The sequence below is a fragment of the Mustela nigripes genome, chromosome 8 (assembly GCF_022355385.1).
Source record: "Mustela nigripes isolate SB6536 chromosome 8, MUSNIG.SB6536, whole genome shotgun sequence".
NCBI classification, from domain to species: domain Eukaryota; kingdom Metazoa; phylum Chordata; class Mammalia; order Carnivora; family Mustelidae; genus Mustela; species Mustela nigripes.
The window spans coordinates 52052439-52068873 of NC_081564.1; the positions used below are offsets into that span (position 1 = coordinate 52052439).

The 16435-nt window shown below is 40.9% G+C and overlaps 1 protein-coding gene across 1 annotated transcript in view; it reads left to right on the forward strand.

The window, feature by feature from the left end:
• MEP1B (meprin A subunit beta) overlaps window positions 1-15129 on the forward strand; it is a 24401-nt gene extending 9272 nt beyond the window's left edge. The window contains exons 6-16 of the mRNA XM_059408063.1: window positions 3658-3775; window positions 4485-4663; window positions 5254-5472; window positions 6082-6234; window positions 7550-7765; window positions 10361-10804; window positions 12272-12451; window positions 13639-13669; window positions 13757-13855; window positions 14448-14652; window positions 15115-15129. Of these exons, the coding sequence (XP_059264046.1) occupies window positions 3658-3775; window positions 4485-4663; window positions 5254-5472; window positions 6082-6234; window positions 7550-7765; window positions 10361-10804; window positions 12272-12451; window positions 13639-13669; window positions 13757-13855; window positions 14448-14652; window positions 15115-15129 (1859 nt within the window). The remainder of the gene's footprint in view (window positions 1-3657; window positions 3776-4484; window positions 4664-5253; window positions 5473-6081; window positions 6235-7549; window positions 7766-10360; window positions 10805-12271; window positions 12452-13638; window positions 13670-13756; window positions 13856-14447; window positions 14653-15114) is intronic.
• The last annotated feature ends 1306 nt before the right edge of the window (window positions 15130-16435 follow it).

The following is a 16435-nucleotide window of genomic DNA, read 5'->3' on the forward strand; positions in this document are numbered from 1 at the left end:
AGATTTTATCCATTCATTTGAGAGAGAGAGAGAAAGAGAGAGAGAGCACAAGCAGGGAGATTGGCAGACTGAAGGAGAGAGAGTTGTGAGGCTTGATCCCAGGACCCTGGGATCATGACCTGAGCTGAAGGCAGATGCCCAAATGACTGAGCCACCCAGGAGCCCTATAATCACAGTATTTTTAAGGGTAGGCTCATATGGTCTTGAAGTGTTTGTTTGTTGCTTTATGGGGCCATGAACATTTTCTTATAAAAATTTACACAAAATGAACAATGAAAAGAACCTAAATGATTTTTGTCTGAAATAGTTGCTGAATTCTGACCAAGAAAGGGATTAATGTAACCAACATTTAGGGAGAGCATACTCTGTATTGGGTTCTGGGGACATAAAGATCAGGGAGCTAGACTTTATTTGAAAACAGTGGTTTCTCATATGTTCATATTTTACATGAGTTAAAAACATCAAACAAACATACAAAACTTTAGGACTTGGCATTGTTTTAGCAACATTTTATTTTGCCAAGTCAGGAACTTACACAGCTACAAGAACCCATTATCTTTATCATCTTTTCATAAAATAAAGAGTATTTCAATACTAAAAAGTCAGAAGAGTCCAATCCAAAATGAAAGAAAACTTTTCTATAGAAGAAATTTAATTATAATGGAGAACTCTAAACATGGTCCTCATTTTATTTTTGGTGCCAGTTACCAGAATCGCTTTGGGAACTGCTTTTTTGGAAAACTTTCCCTAAAGTTCATACATTTCAGTGGAGATTCAGATATGCCAGGAGTTAATTATAATAAAATGGAATAAACATTTTGCTTAGTGATATGTTCAAAAGCTAGGGAGCACTTTGGAGGGGCATTGAACTCAACCTAGATATAAAGGCATATACATCAGGAAGCAGTTGACACTGTGCAGCTGAGTTGCATTGAAAATTATGCAAGTTGTATGTAATACATTGGTGCCTGGGAGGGGGTAAAGTTACTGAAATCAAGTTTGCATTTTGTTCATCAACCAACATTTCCTACTTTGCATGAAGTGCTACTTATCTACTTGCCAAGTCAACACTTGGAGCATCTGCCCAGATGAGGTGCTTCTTTGCAATTTGCAGAAAGTGATCATTCAAGCTGGTGGCAGGGGAAGGGTGCTCTAGGCAGGTGGGTCACCATGCAAAGGCATGAGGAAAGGAGAAGACCCTTAACTGGAATGTAGATTGGAATTGGGGAATATTTCCCTTATTAAAGGACTTGGTGTGCCTAATGATGGTGATGTGGAGCCTCCAACAGTTTTAACCTGGATGTGAGGTTGTGATCATGCTAGTTTCCATGTAGAAGATATAGCATAATTGGGGCAAAAAGAAAGTAAGGAGACCAATGAGGATACTATAGAAGAAACTCAGGGAAAGACTGAGAGTTTCTGAACCAAGACTCCCTCAGTGAGGATAGACAAGAATGGACAAGTCTAAGGAGATTTAGGAAACAATTGTTAGATTTGGTGATTGATTGCAAGAGGTCAAGAAGAAGGTGGGTCTAGATAAAGAGTTCCTGGTGCCCAGGATTCAGTCTTAGGCAGTTGGGGGATGGTGCCTTTATGAAGATGGGAAATATGTCTTGAAGAGGGTGGAATAGAGAAGTGTGGTAGAAATTAGCATTTGGCATGTAGGGTTTGAGATGTATCAGGACCACTGTGGTGGGGAGATCATATAAATCAGTGTATGGCCTGGTCATTAAAGATAGAGAGCATCTGAATGTTATTAGGCTGTGGGAGATGGTTGAAGCCATGGGCATGGATGAGCACCTTGCACAATGCCCTGCATATAACAGGTGCTCCTTAGATAACTGGATCTTACTGAATGGCCCAATAAGGTGGTATTGAGGGGAAGGATGGCCAAGATTAGAATTCAGCTCAGGAGGACAACTTTCTAGAATTGATATAGATGGAAGATCTAATAGAAGTTATTGAAAGGTAGGACTGGCCAGAAACATAGACGAAAAACCAAGAGTAGATAGAAAAAGCCAAGAAAAGATTAAAAAATAAAAATTAAAAAATAAATTGATGCACATATAAAAATCAAACATGTTAGGTAAAAAAATTCAGTCCAAATCTTACCATCCAAACTGTGTTCATTTTTACATAGGTATAGCTATCGTGTTTTAAATTTTTTTAAGTTGTTTTGTTTTATTATTTCTTTATTTGTTTGTTTTAAAGTAAGCTCTACACCCAGTGTGGGGCTGAACTCACAATCCCAAGATGAAGAGTTGCATGCTCTACCAACTGAGCCAGCCGGTGTGTCTGTTTAAATTTTTTGATCTGCTTTTTTTTTTTTTTTTTTTTTTACTTAATATTATAGCATCATTTTGCATTAGTTTTATAATGTAATTAATCTTCAAATTTTTATAGGTCATTTTTTTATTCTATGATTTTGATTATTTTTTACTTAGGACGTCCTTTACCTCTGTTTAATATTGTGGCCCTAAACTTGCTCTCTGTGCTCCAAGTGAGAAGAGTATTTCCTCACATTTCTGAAATTTAGACCAAGTCCAAATGACTCCAAGGAAATCACTAAGCAAGGCCCCTTTTACAAGTAGCAAGAGAAAATACCTATGAAGGGTTAGTAAATAGGTATGAAGGGTTCACTGGGTGTGATTTTTGGCTTTCCAGAAATATATTAACCATATTGAATTACCAACATATAAAATTCTACTCTAGTTTTTTTGCTTACACTTCAGGTATTACCTGCTGCTAGATGCAGCTCCCGTGAAAGGGGTAACCCTTGAGCTTCTTTTCCTGGATGTCTTTGTTGCTTTCATGCCTCTGACGTTTTTGAGTTCTGTATCTATCCAACCAGTTAGTATCCCTCTTCATTCTGAAACAATGGTTCTTTTTTCCCTTTAAATATTTTACTTATTTGACAGAGAGAGAGAAAGAGGAGCAGAGGGAGAGGGAGAAGCAGGGTCCCTACTCAGGGGCCTGATGTGGGGCTTGATCCTGGGACCCTGACATCATGACCTGAGCCACCCAGGCACCCCTGAAGCAATAGTTCTTAACCCTAATTTGGGCTGTGAACACACTTGAGAAGCTCATGAACAGTCTCCCCAGGAAACACACTCACTGATGTAGATATAGACTGATAGAGATGATAGTTGATATAGATGATATAGATACAGAACAGACATAGAGGAGATGATATAAATACAGATACAGATACTTCACATACAATTTCAGCATTTTCATGGACTCTCCCATCTCAAGGTCCTCAAATTAAAAGCTCTGCAGTGGGGCTTTAAATACATACTATAGTTTTCTCTGATGAAACCTGTGACAGTGAGTGGTCATTTTGGCTGCCTGTGATCCAAAGTATCTATTCTTTGAGATAAGGAAATGTCTTTTTTGTTGTTCTGAAATGTACTTTCTAAAGGTTCCAGAGAAATAAAAATGGGGCAAAATCAGGGAGCTGAAGAATAATAAAATACTTGCATATGATACATACTTAATTTGTATAGAATTCAAAATTTGGTAAAATAAAACACTACACATTCATATATCATGAATCTCATGATATATAATATATTGCACACCCTATTTCCATGGTGAATCATTCAATGGTGAATAGTTTTAATATGTGTATTTTTTTTGTTGGTTTTCTTCCATCAGAAATGAACGCAAAGGGAGTTATCCTTAATGCATTTGAACGCTATCGCCTAAAAACATGCATTGACTTCAAGCCCTGGGCTGGAGAAGCTAACTATATATCAGTGTTCAAGGGCAGTGGGTAAGGTGGAGCTCTTGTCTTCTAGGGGTCAAGTGAGAACGTTGCAGCTGTGATCCATCGCAGCAATTACCTTAGGACCTGCTCTTGAGGTGGGTAGGGGGGCTTCCTTAGCTGTTTGCTGGAGAGTAAAAGACAGACTGCATTTAGTGCCTTTAGCTATAAAAATGGTATTTTCATACATGCAACTATATTAAGACAGGGAGGCTGGGATTGCATCCCACAAGTCAGGGAACGTCAGCCGTTTGTAGCTTATACCCTCCTTCTTTCCCTCTCCAGTAAAACACGTGTGTGGGTGCCTGTGTGTATGTGTGCACACACCTAACTACCTTCCTACTTGAGTTAAACGGACAGTGTCTCTTGTCCGAAGCTCAGAAACTCCATGTGGTTGCTACCCCTATAAAACCTGATTAGCGGTCTTCCATATACCAAGGACACTGGAAAAAAGTTAGAAATTTCTAGCTCAAGATCAGGACTAGTAGGTTGATTGGGGGATGACTTGCTCCTCTGTAATAGTGTCAGAGCCAGATCTCCAAACGTCATCTGGTCTGTAAGGTTTCTCATAGGTCGGCAGGATTAGGAGAGAAATGCAGTGCCCTGATATATGAGTGGAGGATCTAGGTGGGTAACTGAGTGCCCTGAGTACCGGGGATTCTGGCCTGAGACATCATGAGAATACCCTTTCTCCCTGCCCCATGAACTCTCCTGTAAGCTGCTGGTCTTCAGTGGGAAACAGGCACATGGGGAAGCAACAACTCTCCATCGGGGCCAACTGCGACAGAATTGCCACGGTCCAACACGAGTTCCTCCATGCGCTGGGATTCTGGCACGAGCAGTCTCGTTCTGACCGGGATGACTATGTCAGGATAATGTGGGACAGAATTCAGTCAGGTACATTTCTTTTGTTTTCTTGCATTTTTTTTTCCTGTTAAAAACTGAATTTCCAAGCATGTGCTGTCTCCTGCCAACTGTTAACAATGGAAAAACTGATGTCTTGATGTTTGACTTCTGTAAGCTTTGGAGATCAGAGCCACCTCACTATGTCCACGAAATGATCCCATTTCCAGTTGCAATCCATTGCCCATTAGTGTGATGCTAAGCAGCTAGGTATATTCTTTAAGTGAACTTGCCTACCGTATTACTTGCACACATGTTCCAGTAACCAGGAAATTACCGACTATGTCAGTTCCTTCTGATGTCTTCTGTCTGGGCTATCATACCCAGGTGCCTCCCCACCACACCTCTTAAAGTCCTCTAACCTCCATCTCCATCTACGTCGGATGCCCCCATCCTCCCATCAGCACCTGCCACTGACTCTGTCTCCACCCCACCTTTGAGATTCTACCTTTCTATTAGCAGTTCTTCGAGTCTTACGCTAAATGCTAACGTCCAACGTTGGGCAGTAACAGAAACTTAGTAGAAGGTAAGCTAAATGTTGTGGGCGTCAAGTAATTAAAGATCTTTTCAAATTTATCATTTAGGCAAAGAGCACAATTTTAACACCTACGACGACCAAATATCAGACTCTTTGAATGTTCCCTATGATTATACCTCGGTAATGCACTACAGCAAGACTGCTTTCCAAAATGGTACAGAGCCAACAATTGTCACAAGGATCTCAGACTTCATGGATGTGATCGGCCAACGAATGGATTTCAGTGACTCTGATCTTTTGAAGTTGAATCAGCTTTATAACTGCAGTATGTGGCAGGTTCTTTGAAATGCCTTCCGTGTTTCTCTGCATGTAGGGAAGATGACGCACTGCGCCATTTTGGGGAGCATCGCTGGCTTTTCTGAAATGATGGTTTGATAGTTGTTTGGTGGTTTATAGTTGAAGTTTGATATTTAAAAAAAAAAAAAAAAACAAGTCACCTAAATCCCAAATTCACAGCTTGGAAGCCTCATTTTTCTTCTTAGAAGTTCTGGCTTTCAGATCTAAACAGAAATTGGGTCCTATAGTCACGTGCCCCTTGTCGATTTTTTAATGAGCAGACGTCATACAGACGGGATCAAATAATCCGCGCTGCAGTTGAATAATCTGAATAATTAGAGGAATGTAGACTGAGGTTTCCATACATTCGATAGTTAAAGAAAAATGTCTTGGGGCAGACAGTATTCAGATAAACAGCATTGATCAGTTCCTTGGTTTTGGAGCTGTCAAGAAGTCTTCTACCCCTAGAATGAGTGAAGTCTCATCCTGGTATTTAATGCCATTTTGGCATTCCCAGGACTTCTGTGACAAACTCTCTTTTTATCACTTGGATTATCAAGTTGGAGGAGTGTCAATAATTGTCGTTTTGCTTCTGTAGCCACTTCCCTGAGCTTTATGGACTCATGCAATTTTGAACTGGAAAATGTGTGTGGTATGATTCAAAGTTCGGACGATAATGCTGACTGGCAATGGGTGTCCCAGGTTCCCAGGGGGCCAGAGAGCGATCACTCCAGCATGGGCCAGTGCAAAGGTAATACGAGGGAGATACTTCTGGATTTCACATTTGGCGGGCCCAGCATTTTCCTTTGCTATGAAGGACTGGGATTTTATCTCTGATTTCTACCAGAATTGTTAGTGATAACCCATGCGGTTGCTACTAAGGAAAGAGTCCAGTGCCTGTAAGGACATGGTTCATTTCTTTGACTTTCCTCCTGACTTTTCTCTTCTTCCGGTGAGTCAGAGCTGGGCTCTGGGAGGCCTTTCTCTGTCTGTGCCCACAGAAGAAAGGGACTGTACCTCCTGGAAGGGCTCTTATCTCCAGCATAGCTCGGTTGTTTTCTCAAAGCTCACGAGATACAAGAGACTTCCCAGTGAACAGCACAGGGCTGTGAATTAATCAGTTTCAGAATTTCAGCTGGTTGTGATTACACGCTCCTATTATAAAAATCCTGAAAATGAAGAGACAAAGTATAATTTGATTTTATTCAGATGAGTATACTTTTCCATCATAATTTTGTGTTAAATGAAACAGTCATTTATTTGGCTACAGGTAGTTCATTTTTATTTATTTGCTCATTCCTGGCAACAAAGATGTAAGACTAGACTTTAGGACTCAGGGTCATTGCATGAGAGCTCAGCTGGTCTAGGCAGTGGTTGGGGTTCCTAACAGTAATGAGTGCTTTTCCTTTTATTTTCCATTTTTGGAGGGGTTGGGGGCAGATGTTAAGGGTACAGACTTACAATGGGTAGTAGGAAAACCCTGGAGATCTAACGTACCGTGTAGGGAATATAGACAGCAATACTGTATTCTAATCACTAAACTTATTGAGAGACGAGAACTTAATTATTCCAACCACACACACAAAAAAAAGAAATGACAATTATGTGACATGTTGAGAAGTTACTAATTATTGCTATAGCGACAATCATATTACAGTATATAAATGTATCGAATTAGCATGTTGTACATGTTAGATTTACACAATGCTCTGTGTCAAATACATGTCAATAAAAATACCCTTTTGTTATAAGTGCAAATTTGGATAGTGGATAGTGGTCCTCCATAGGCCAGAAGGAAGAAGGAGGGAGAGGAGGGAGGGAGAAGATGAGAGAGAGAGACAGAGACAAGACCAAGAGGGTGATGCTTTTTTCTAATTTTGAAAGCTATAGGAAGGAAAACATGGACTAAGTTCTCTTTTATCACTGCCGACTCATGGACCCGTATTTAAATGCCCAGCACAGTGCTCTGCACACAGTGGGTACTTAGTAGAACTTGTGAGCCTGCAAGACACGCGTGCCTGTATCTCGTATCTGCTTTGTCAATTCTGCTTTTGTTTTCTGAACAGGTTCTGGTTTCTTCATGCATTTCAACAGTAGCTCTGTAAGCGTGGGGGCCACGGCCATGCTGGAAAGTCGAATACTCTACCCTAAAAGAGGATTTCAGTGCTTGCAGTTTTATTTATACAACAGCGGAAGTGAAAATGACCAGCTGAATATCTACACCAGGGAGTATTCTGCCGACCATGTGACTGGTACTTTGACGCTTGTGAAAGAAATAAAAGGTACAATGTCAACGTTCTTATTGTCTTGGTTCAGAGTGAGGTCATCTTAACTCTTTCAGTCTGTGGCCCTGAGGGAAGTCAGTTCTTCGCAAGTAATAAAAATATGAGGGAGGGCGCCTGGGTGGCATAAGTCAGTTGAGGATCTGGCTCTTGGTTTTTGGCTCAGGTCATGGTCTCAAGGGTCATGGGATCAAGCCCTGCATTAGGCTCCACACGCAGTGGGGAGTCTGCTGAGATTTTCTCTCTAGCCCTTCCTCCACTTGCTCTCTCTCAAATAAATAAAAAAAAAATCCTTTAAAAAAATACAAGAAATGGAGTTCCCTCAAAAAGTTGAAAATAGAGCTACCCTATGACCCCCCAATCTCATTACCGGGTATTTACCCTAAAGATACAAATGTAAGTGATCCAAATGTTTATAGCAGCAATGTCCACAATAGCCGGACTATGGAAAGAACCTAGATGTTCATCAACAGATGAATGGATAAAGAGATGTGGTGTATATTTATACAATGGAATACTATGCAGCCATCAAAAACCAAAATCTTGCCACTTGCAACGACATGGATAGAACTAGAGGGTATTATACTGAGCGAAATAAGTCAGTCAGAGAAAGACAATTATCATATGCTTTCAGAGAAATCTGATATGAGGAATTTGAGAGGCAGGGAGGATGTTCATGGTGGGGAGATAGGGGAAATGAAACAAGATGGGACACAAACCGTAAGAGACTCTTAATCTCAGGAAACAAACAGAGGGTTGCTGGGGCTTGGGAGGGTAGGGATGGAGTGGCTGGGTGATGGACACTGAGGAGGGTATGTGCTATGGTGAGTGCTGTGAATTATCAGGGTACACAGATCTGAACCCTGAAACAAATATGCATTATATGTTAATTAAAAAATAAATAAACATAAGGAAAACTAGTTTAGGCAAAATGGGAAGTTACTGGTTCAACATAAAGAGACTGTGGGATGGATGAAGGAGGAACTGGCTTCAGGCAGGGCTGGACCTATCCCTGAATATGGTCAGGGACCTCTCTTGTTATCTCAGATAGGTTTTGTCCACAGAACTGCGGCTTTGGATATTTCACTTCCCAGCTTACATATTATCAAATGTGCCATCAAACTGGAAAAAAGGCCTCTTCCTCTAATTCTCACTTAAAAAAAAAAATCCCAGTGTTGAATTATAATTGTAACGATTTGGGTTAAGTGCAACTTCTGGAGCAATTCCTGAGTGGAGGGAGGGCAACACTCCATTCCAATCTTGTCTCCAAGAGGTGGGTCGCACTGACCAGCTAGGAAAGCAGGTGGTTAAGAAATTTCCCTACTGCCTGTTACTGTCTGCTCCGCATATCGACCACTTGGTTTGAACGAATTGTGAAAACCTATTATAAAATCAATCTACATTATGTTATATGTCATACCATTTTCCTCCCATGAACAGTAGCACAAAAGGTATTTTAGAAGCTTCCTTAGGAGTCCAGATTTTATTTATTTATTTATTTTTAAGATTTTATTGATTTATTTGACAGACAGAGATCACAAGTAGGCAGAGAAGCAGGCAGAGAGAGAGAGTGGGAAGCAGGCTCCCTGCAGAGCTCAAATCCCAGGACCCTGGGATCATGACCCGAGCTGAAAGCAGAGCCTTTAATCCACTGAGCCACCCAGGTGCCCCAGGAGTCCAGATTTTAAATGGAGAGTGCTGATCATAATGAAGCAGACGCTTTCATGAAAGAGTTTTGTTCATTCTAGAGTCTACCCACAGATACTAGTATTTTCTGTAATTTGGATATTTCTAATTTATTCTCACATAATTGTGTTTCACATTAAGTGCCGATATATTTAAGTTTTAAGTCATTGTGCTAACTACTAGCTTGACATGAATTCCTGTTCTCTACCTGAACTTTTTTTTTTTTTTTTTTAATATATTGCTTCTTATTTGGGTATGTGATAGAAGAAAGTAAGACCAGATAGCATAGCCTGGGCTGCTAGCTAGGGGAGGGGATGATGGTGAAGGGGCAAGTGTAGGATGGGGAGAAAGATGATGGTATCAAGTATTAGATAACATATTTATAACATTGAGTCTCTAGTAAATGGTCTAAGGAGTAAATGGTGAATGTGGGCCTTCTGAGGTTTGGTGGATTCCTGCTTAATACTACCAAAACGTTGACTGAAAATTTTGCATGTGAAGGAAGTATTTCAATTCAACTATAAATGAGGGTTTGGCTGAGTCTCATAGGAATCCTGGGTATAAGCACAGATATTGGCTTTAGCTAACATGGAATGGAGGGGTAACTCATTTATAGGGCATGGAATATTCCTAAGTTAGATGTGGTTGTTTGGTCACCCGTTGCTAGGAAAGGGTGACCTCTCTGAGAAACAAATAGATAAGCATCCAGATATTCCAGAGAGCAGCTGGACAGTACAGAACTCCCTGGAAGGGAATGGGCCTGAGCTGGAGAGGAGAGCAGATCACACCCGACACTATGTGTCAATAGCTCAAGGATGATCATTTGTCCTATGAAGGTTAAAAAGCCTAATGTTGATTTGCACCGGATTCTCAGTCCTTTGCTTTGAAATAATAATGTCTCTTTTGCAGAGATACCCCTCGGGAGCTGGCAACTTCACCATGTAACACTGAAAGTGACCAACAAATTCAGAGTGGTGTTTGGAGGGGTCAGAGGCGCTGGTGCATCATTGGGTGGCTTGTCTCTTGATGACATCAATCTTTCGGAAACACAGTGCCCTCATCATATCTGGCATATAAAGAATTTCACACAGTTTATTGGCAACTCAAGTGGAACTCTCTATAGCCCTCCATTTTATTCTTCTAAAGGTTATGCCTTTCAGATTTACTTGAATCTAAACCACTCAACTAATGCAGGAATATATTTTCACTTGATTTCTGGAGCCAATGATGATCAGTTACAATGGCCATGTCCTTGGCAACAAGCCACGATGACACTCTTGGATCAAAATCCTGACATTCGACAGCGTATGTCCAATCAGCGGAGTGTAACGACAGACCCATCTATGACCACTGGTTTGTGACTCATTTTCTTTATTGCTAATACATGATCACTGCTCTAGGAGGGACAGATGATTTGGGAATGAGAGACTGCATGGTCAGGTACATAGGGAGTATTGAACCCCAAATTTTAGGAACAGAAGATATTGAGGAGAAGGGCTTCAGCAATTGTGAGCAGAGTCCCCTAGGCAGGACACTGTCAGGAATGCGAGTTGAGAATGTCTCTGAAAATTAAAGAAGACACTGACATTATTCCTGGCAATAGACCATACCTGAATTCCCAGTTGTTCAAGGAGTGTTGGTTTTAGAGTCTGGCATGCCTGGGTTCAAATCCAAGATTTGCTTCTCATTAGCTATGCAATACTGAGCAAATAGTCTTTTGAAGCCCTAGTGTCCTCAGCCATAACACTGAGGCAGTAATAATAACCACCCCCTTGCCACCAGGGCTGTCAAGCACAATTCAGCTCTTACAGAAGGGGATGGTTCCTGATGAGAAGGAAGATGTTGAGTAGGTGCTCTGGAGTGTTGGGAAGGTTCTGAGAAGAGATTATAACTTCTTATTAAAAAGTTCTGGAGGACTCGCCAATGGTGACCTCATTCCCTATCTCTCCAGTCTCAAAAACGAACAGCTCCTCCCCCCAAAATGATCACATTTCTAATTTTAGCAATCCTTTGTCCTCTGGGAACCTAATAGAAAATGAAATTATGGCAAGGTGAATATTATTGCCAAATTCGAATTCTATATATGAAAAAAAATGGACCTAAGTGACACAGGAAAAGAGAATCTGATAGAAAAAAAAATATTCAAAAAAAGGATTGTAGGGACTTGATGCTCAGAATTTCTTCACTTTTTCCCCCCAAACGTATTTTCCTGAATGACACTGAAAATGGCACAAAGTTGGGTGAGTCATCACCTTTCCCCAGAAGCAGTGTTTCTGTCTTCTTTTCCTGAAGGGCTTTGTTCTGGTAGGTGAAGAATTCAGCTAATGACATGAACTGTTTTATGTTAGTATTAAAAACTCTTTCAGGCACCTGGCTGGCTCAGTCGATAGAGCATGTGACTCTTGATCCCCATGTTGTAGAGATTACTTTAAAAAAAAAAAAAAGTCTCAGAAACATATTGATTTAACTTAGTTAAAAGGACTATGTATGACTCAAGGTCACTAAGGAATGATTTTAATGGGAAGGGGAGATTCTACACTGGCCAGTGATTATGTATGTGATATCCTACCTAGGAAATGTTTGGTATGTCTCCACACAAATTCCAGAATGTGGTCTCCCCTGCCAGGCAATCTCATTTTCTTTAGGACAGTATAAATGAACAAGCTTCAGTGACTTGCCAGGGAATACATCACAGGTCAATAGCATCATTTAATTATTTTGAGCTCTATCCTAATTGTGTTTCACATTGCCTGTTCTTTCCTACCACCAAAAGCCATGATGAAGCTAAACACAATCCATTAATACAAATTGCTTTTTCAGATAATGGAAACTATTTTTGGGACAGGCCTTCCAAAGTGGGAGCAGTGGCTTTTTTCCCTAATGGAACTCAGTTTAGAAGAGGTCCAGGCTATGGAACCAGCGCCTTTATAACCCACAACAGGCTGAAAAGTAGAGATTTTATAAAAGGAGATGATGTTTATATTCTACTGACAGTGGAAGGTATGTCAGTAAAAATAGTTGTATATAAGATATTTTTGTTGTTGTCGTGGCCATTATTTACTGTGTTCTTCTGGGTTCCACTTTTAGGTATGGGGCAAATGGGCATTAGCGGGACTTTTTTTTTTTTTTTTGGTATGAATCAATAACAATATGAAAATAACTTAAATGAAAACGGTGACCATTCCAGAATAAATAACTTAATTACCACCACACGGAGCCATGGAAAATTTACGCCAGAAATCTTTAGAAACAAGTGAAAGTATAGCTATTATACCATAAAATTACACTCTAGGGTTCTAGAAGTAGGAAAATCAGACAAGCACATGAAATTAATTGGAAATGAATTGTCTTTATTGTGTTTTTTGAATACATATACATATATAGACACATATATGTATATGTGAGCACACAAGCACGCATGTATATTTTTATGTGTCCTATATAAGCACACACACATATATTTTGTCAGTAGTAGTATTAATCTATTACCTTTTAAAATTTCTTACCCATGGCAGCTGATAAATACATTTTCCAGGAATACTGGTAGTTTCCATGTTTTATGTGGCACCATTATAACTCATTTACTATGAAAGACCCACTTCCATCTCAATAAATCAGCATCTTGTTTGTGATGAAAAGTGGTGCAATTAAAACTCATGAAATTTTTATGTCAATGTCAATTAGAGGAAATCTAGACGATACTTCTTGGAAAAAGTTACTCAAGAATAACTGTGTTGAGGGAAAGATCATCTTCTGTACCAGGGAAGAAGTTCCATGTTCATCAATTCAGTTCAACCCTGTTTGGAGGAGAGGCAGAAGATTCACTGCAAAGAACAGAGCCCTGGTTGTTTTGGGGGACCTGGTGGCTTGTGTCGAATATCCCCTGGCCTGCTCCCTCCAGCAAGATACCGTGGCCTTGGGCAAATCCATCAACCGCCTTGCACTGCTGTCCCTCGAGGGTGGGTTCTAAAGGGTTGGGCCCCCTGTAGCTCAGGCAAGCCCAGGCCCAGGCGAGCGTGGAGTTCAGGTGACAGCCCCATGGGCTGGCTCAGCTTCTATTTGCATTTAGATTTTGACTTATTAATTATTTTACTGCCTGTGAAATCTAAGCATCTATTTTGAAACTTAAAGACCAAATGCTAAAGTCAAACTGATTTCCATCCATACACTCCCTCTGCCCTCCTTAGACATTTCCCACCTTAATTCTACACAAGTTCAGCCAAGCTCACCAAGCCCGCCAAACCAGTCAAGCCCGCCAAGCCCGTCAAGCCCATCAAGCCCGCCAAGCCCGCCAACCCCGCCAAGCCTGCCAAGCCCGACCTCTGTCATCAATGATCTTTGCATGAACTTCAAATGCGAGAATGATGGCATCTGCATTGTCCAGAACGGGAAAGCCGAGTGCAGGTAAGGGGTCACTTGGGCGAGATCTCCCTGTTCTCTTGTTAGAAATTTTATTCTTTCCGTATTGTAGTGTCAAACACTTATCTCATACACGAATGGTCCGTTGGTTCTCATCTCAAAGCTGTTCATGGGATATTTACTTTTTGCTCTCCATTTGGGACTTTGGGTAGCCAGAAGAATGGTAAAATTATTTATGAAGAAATAGTACATTATGTTGTAATTGCTTGAAAAAGTCCTCATGAGATATATGTCTTATGAAGTCCTCACAACAGTCTGGTGTGGTGAAGTGGGACTGTCTTTGTTTTCTAGATGGAAATCGTCCTCTGTCATTCTGGGATGAGCTTGGCCAAGGGCTACAGCGGGGATGTGGAGAGACTGACACATGAGAACTTAATTTTCTCCATTATCTACATCACCTTCCTTTCCCACCTTTAGGGCCACTGTTTTGAGCAGTAATCCCATTTCTTTTCCACTGACCTTGCTTGGTCTCCTGGAGCTGGTCTAACCATTCCCATCTGGTTGAGTTCTCTGTATCAGTGACCTGAATGTTGACTGAAATATCAACTCATAACTCTGCTCACATTCCAATGTGCAGGTGTCTGTCAGGGGAAGACTGGTGGTACCTGGGGAAGAGGTGTGAGAAGAGAGGCTCCACCCGGGACACCATTGTCATTGCTGCGTCTTCCACTGTTGCTATGTTTGCCCTGATGTTGATAGTCACTCTTGTCACTGTCTATTGCATGAGGAAGAAATATCGAAGAAGGACAAGTTCAAATACAGCAGATTTATCTCTGGAAAATGTAAGTCGAGTCTCATATTTGGCAATTCAAATCCTATTGATGAAATCATATGAAGAGGAATTAGGACTTTCTTATATGCTTAAAAAAGAACCTCTTTATTTTCTATGCTGGATAACAGCTTTGAAACCATGAGTTCCTGTTACCTTCATGTAGGTCAACAGTTCTTTTTTTTTTTTTTTTTAAAGATTTTATTTGTTTATATATCTGACTGAGATCAGAAGTAGGCAGAGAGGCAGGCAGAGAGAGAGAGGGGGAAGCAAGCTCCCCGCTGAGCAGACAGCCTGATGTGGTGCTCGATCCCAGGACCCTGAGACAGTGACCTGAGCCAAAGGCAGAGGCTTTAAGCACTGAGGCACCCAGGTCAACAGTTCTTAAATTGGAGTCCATGAGGGCTTTTGGGAAGGAGTTCATATCCTCCTGGAATTATATCCAAAATTGTGTATGGTTGTATACTTTTTCTAGGGTGAGCGTCTGTGACCCTTCTGAAGGGCAAAAACTATTTTGCCTCTAACCCCAACCTTCCTGATAGAGGGGACAGGTGAACTATAAGAGTTTTTGCTCTAAAGGTCTTTTGGGGGTGGTGCAGCTCAGGATTGTAGGAAGGCTTTTCCATGAACAAAGGTTCCAAGCTCATGTGCAGTAACTAACTCGAAGGCAAGATTTTCAAGTAGAGGGTTTAAAGTCTTGTCTCAGAAGGTCTCTAAAATGACAATAGATTCTTGAAACTACCTTGTTTGAGACTGGCTTCCCCAGAGAGAGTGCTCCTGGGAGCACAGAGTAACGGAATATGGGAAGATGGACAGGGCAGAGGGTGAGAGTACATGGAACACGGGGATGGCGTTGCACCTGAGGCCTTGGCCCTACTACAGAGCTGGGATACTCTCCGGAACTCAGACAAAGCCAATGTACTCCCAGCATCATAGCCATTGGATTGCAGTTGCCCCCTGGGAGGGAGTGGACAATTGGGTGAGGGAAGGCCCCTTGTGGCAAGGGTATGTCCAGCAAGAAAGCCTTTATTTTGAAGGGCAGAACTAAGCAGTGCACCCCAGCACCCACTACATATGCAGGAGTAGGGCACATAGACTCCTCGTCTCACACACGAAAGAGCCCAAGGAAAATGGTGTCAAATCTGAACATTGTTTAAAAGTGAAGCTATAAAATTCTTCCAGGTCCATTTCATTCAAAATAGAGTCTCTGAAAACTACTTGCAAAACTAAAGAAAAAAATGTGCCCAATGAGGGTATCTCGAAAACTAGAAATACTGCAATTAACTAAATCAAGTACATATTTTTTGAAGAAAAATGGCAATTCAAGACATACTATATTTTACAATTCTAATTTTTTGAAGTGGAAAAAGTGGTATTGAGGCACTAAATTTGTTTTTGAAGTTAGTCAGAAGATGGACAATGATAGTGAGCAGAAAGCAAATAGTTTTATTTGCATGCACTGCTGTTGCATTTCTTCAACAACACAAGTATTTGCAACTAATCACAAAGCACGGCTCAGTTACTTCTCAAGCTTATTAGAAAAGTACTTAAAATGTATATAGGTGTTTTATTGTGTTTGTTTCAAACAAACAAGTATTTCTGGTTTACTTTATGACTCAAAGTAAAAAGGACAGATTGGGCAACGATCTGGTAGGCCAACCTGATAAAAGTCATACCTGCAAGCATGGTGCCCTGGGCCAAGAGGGGTGCACGTGAGGGTTGGAGTAGTGGTCAAGGAAGAGAGGACACATTAGTAAATAGACAGAACTGCCAGGTTATTCTTCTGGAAATTGGAA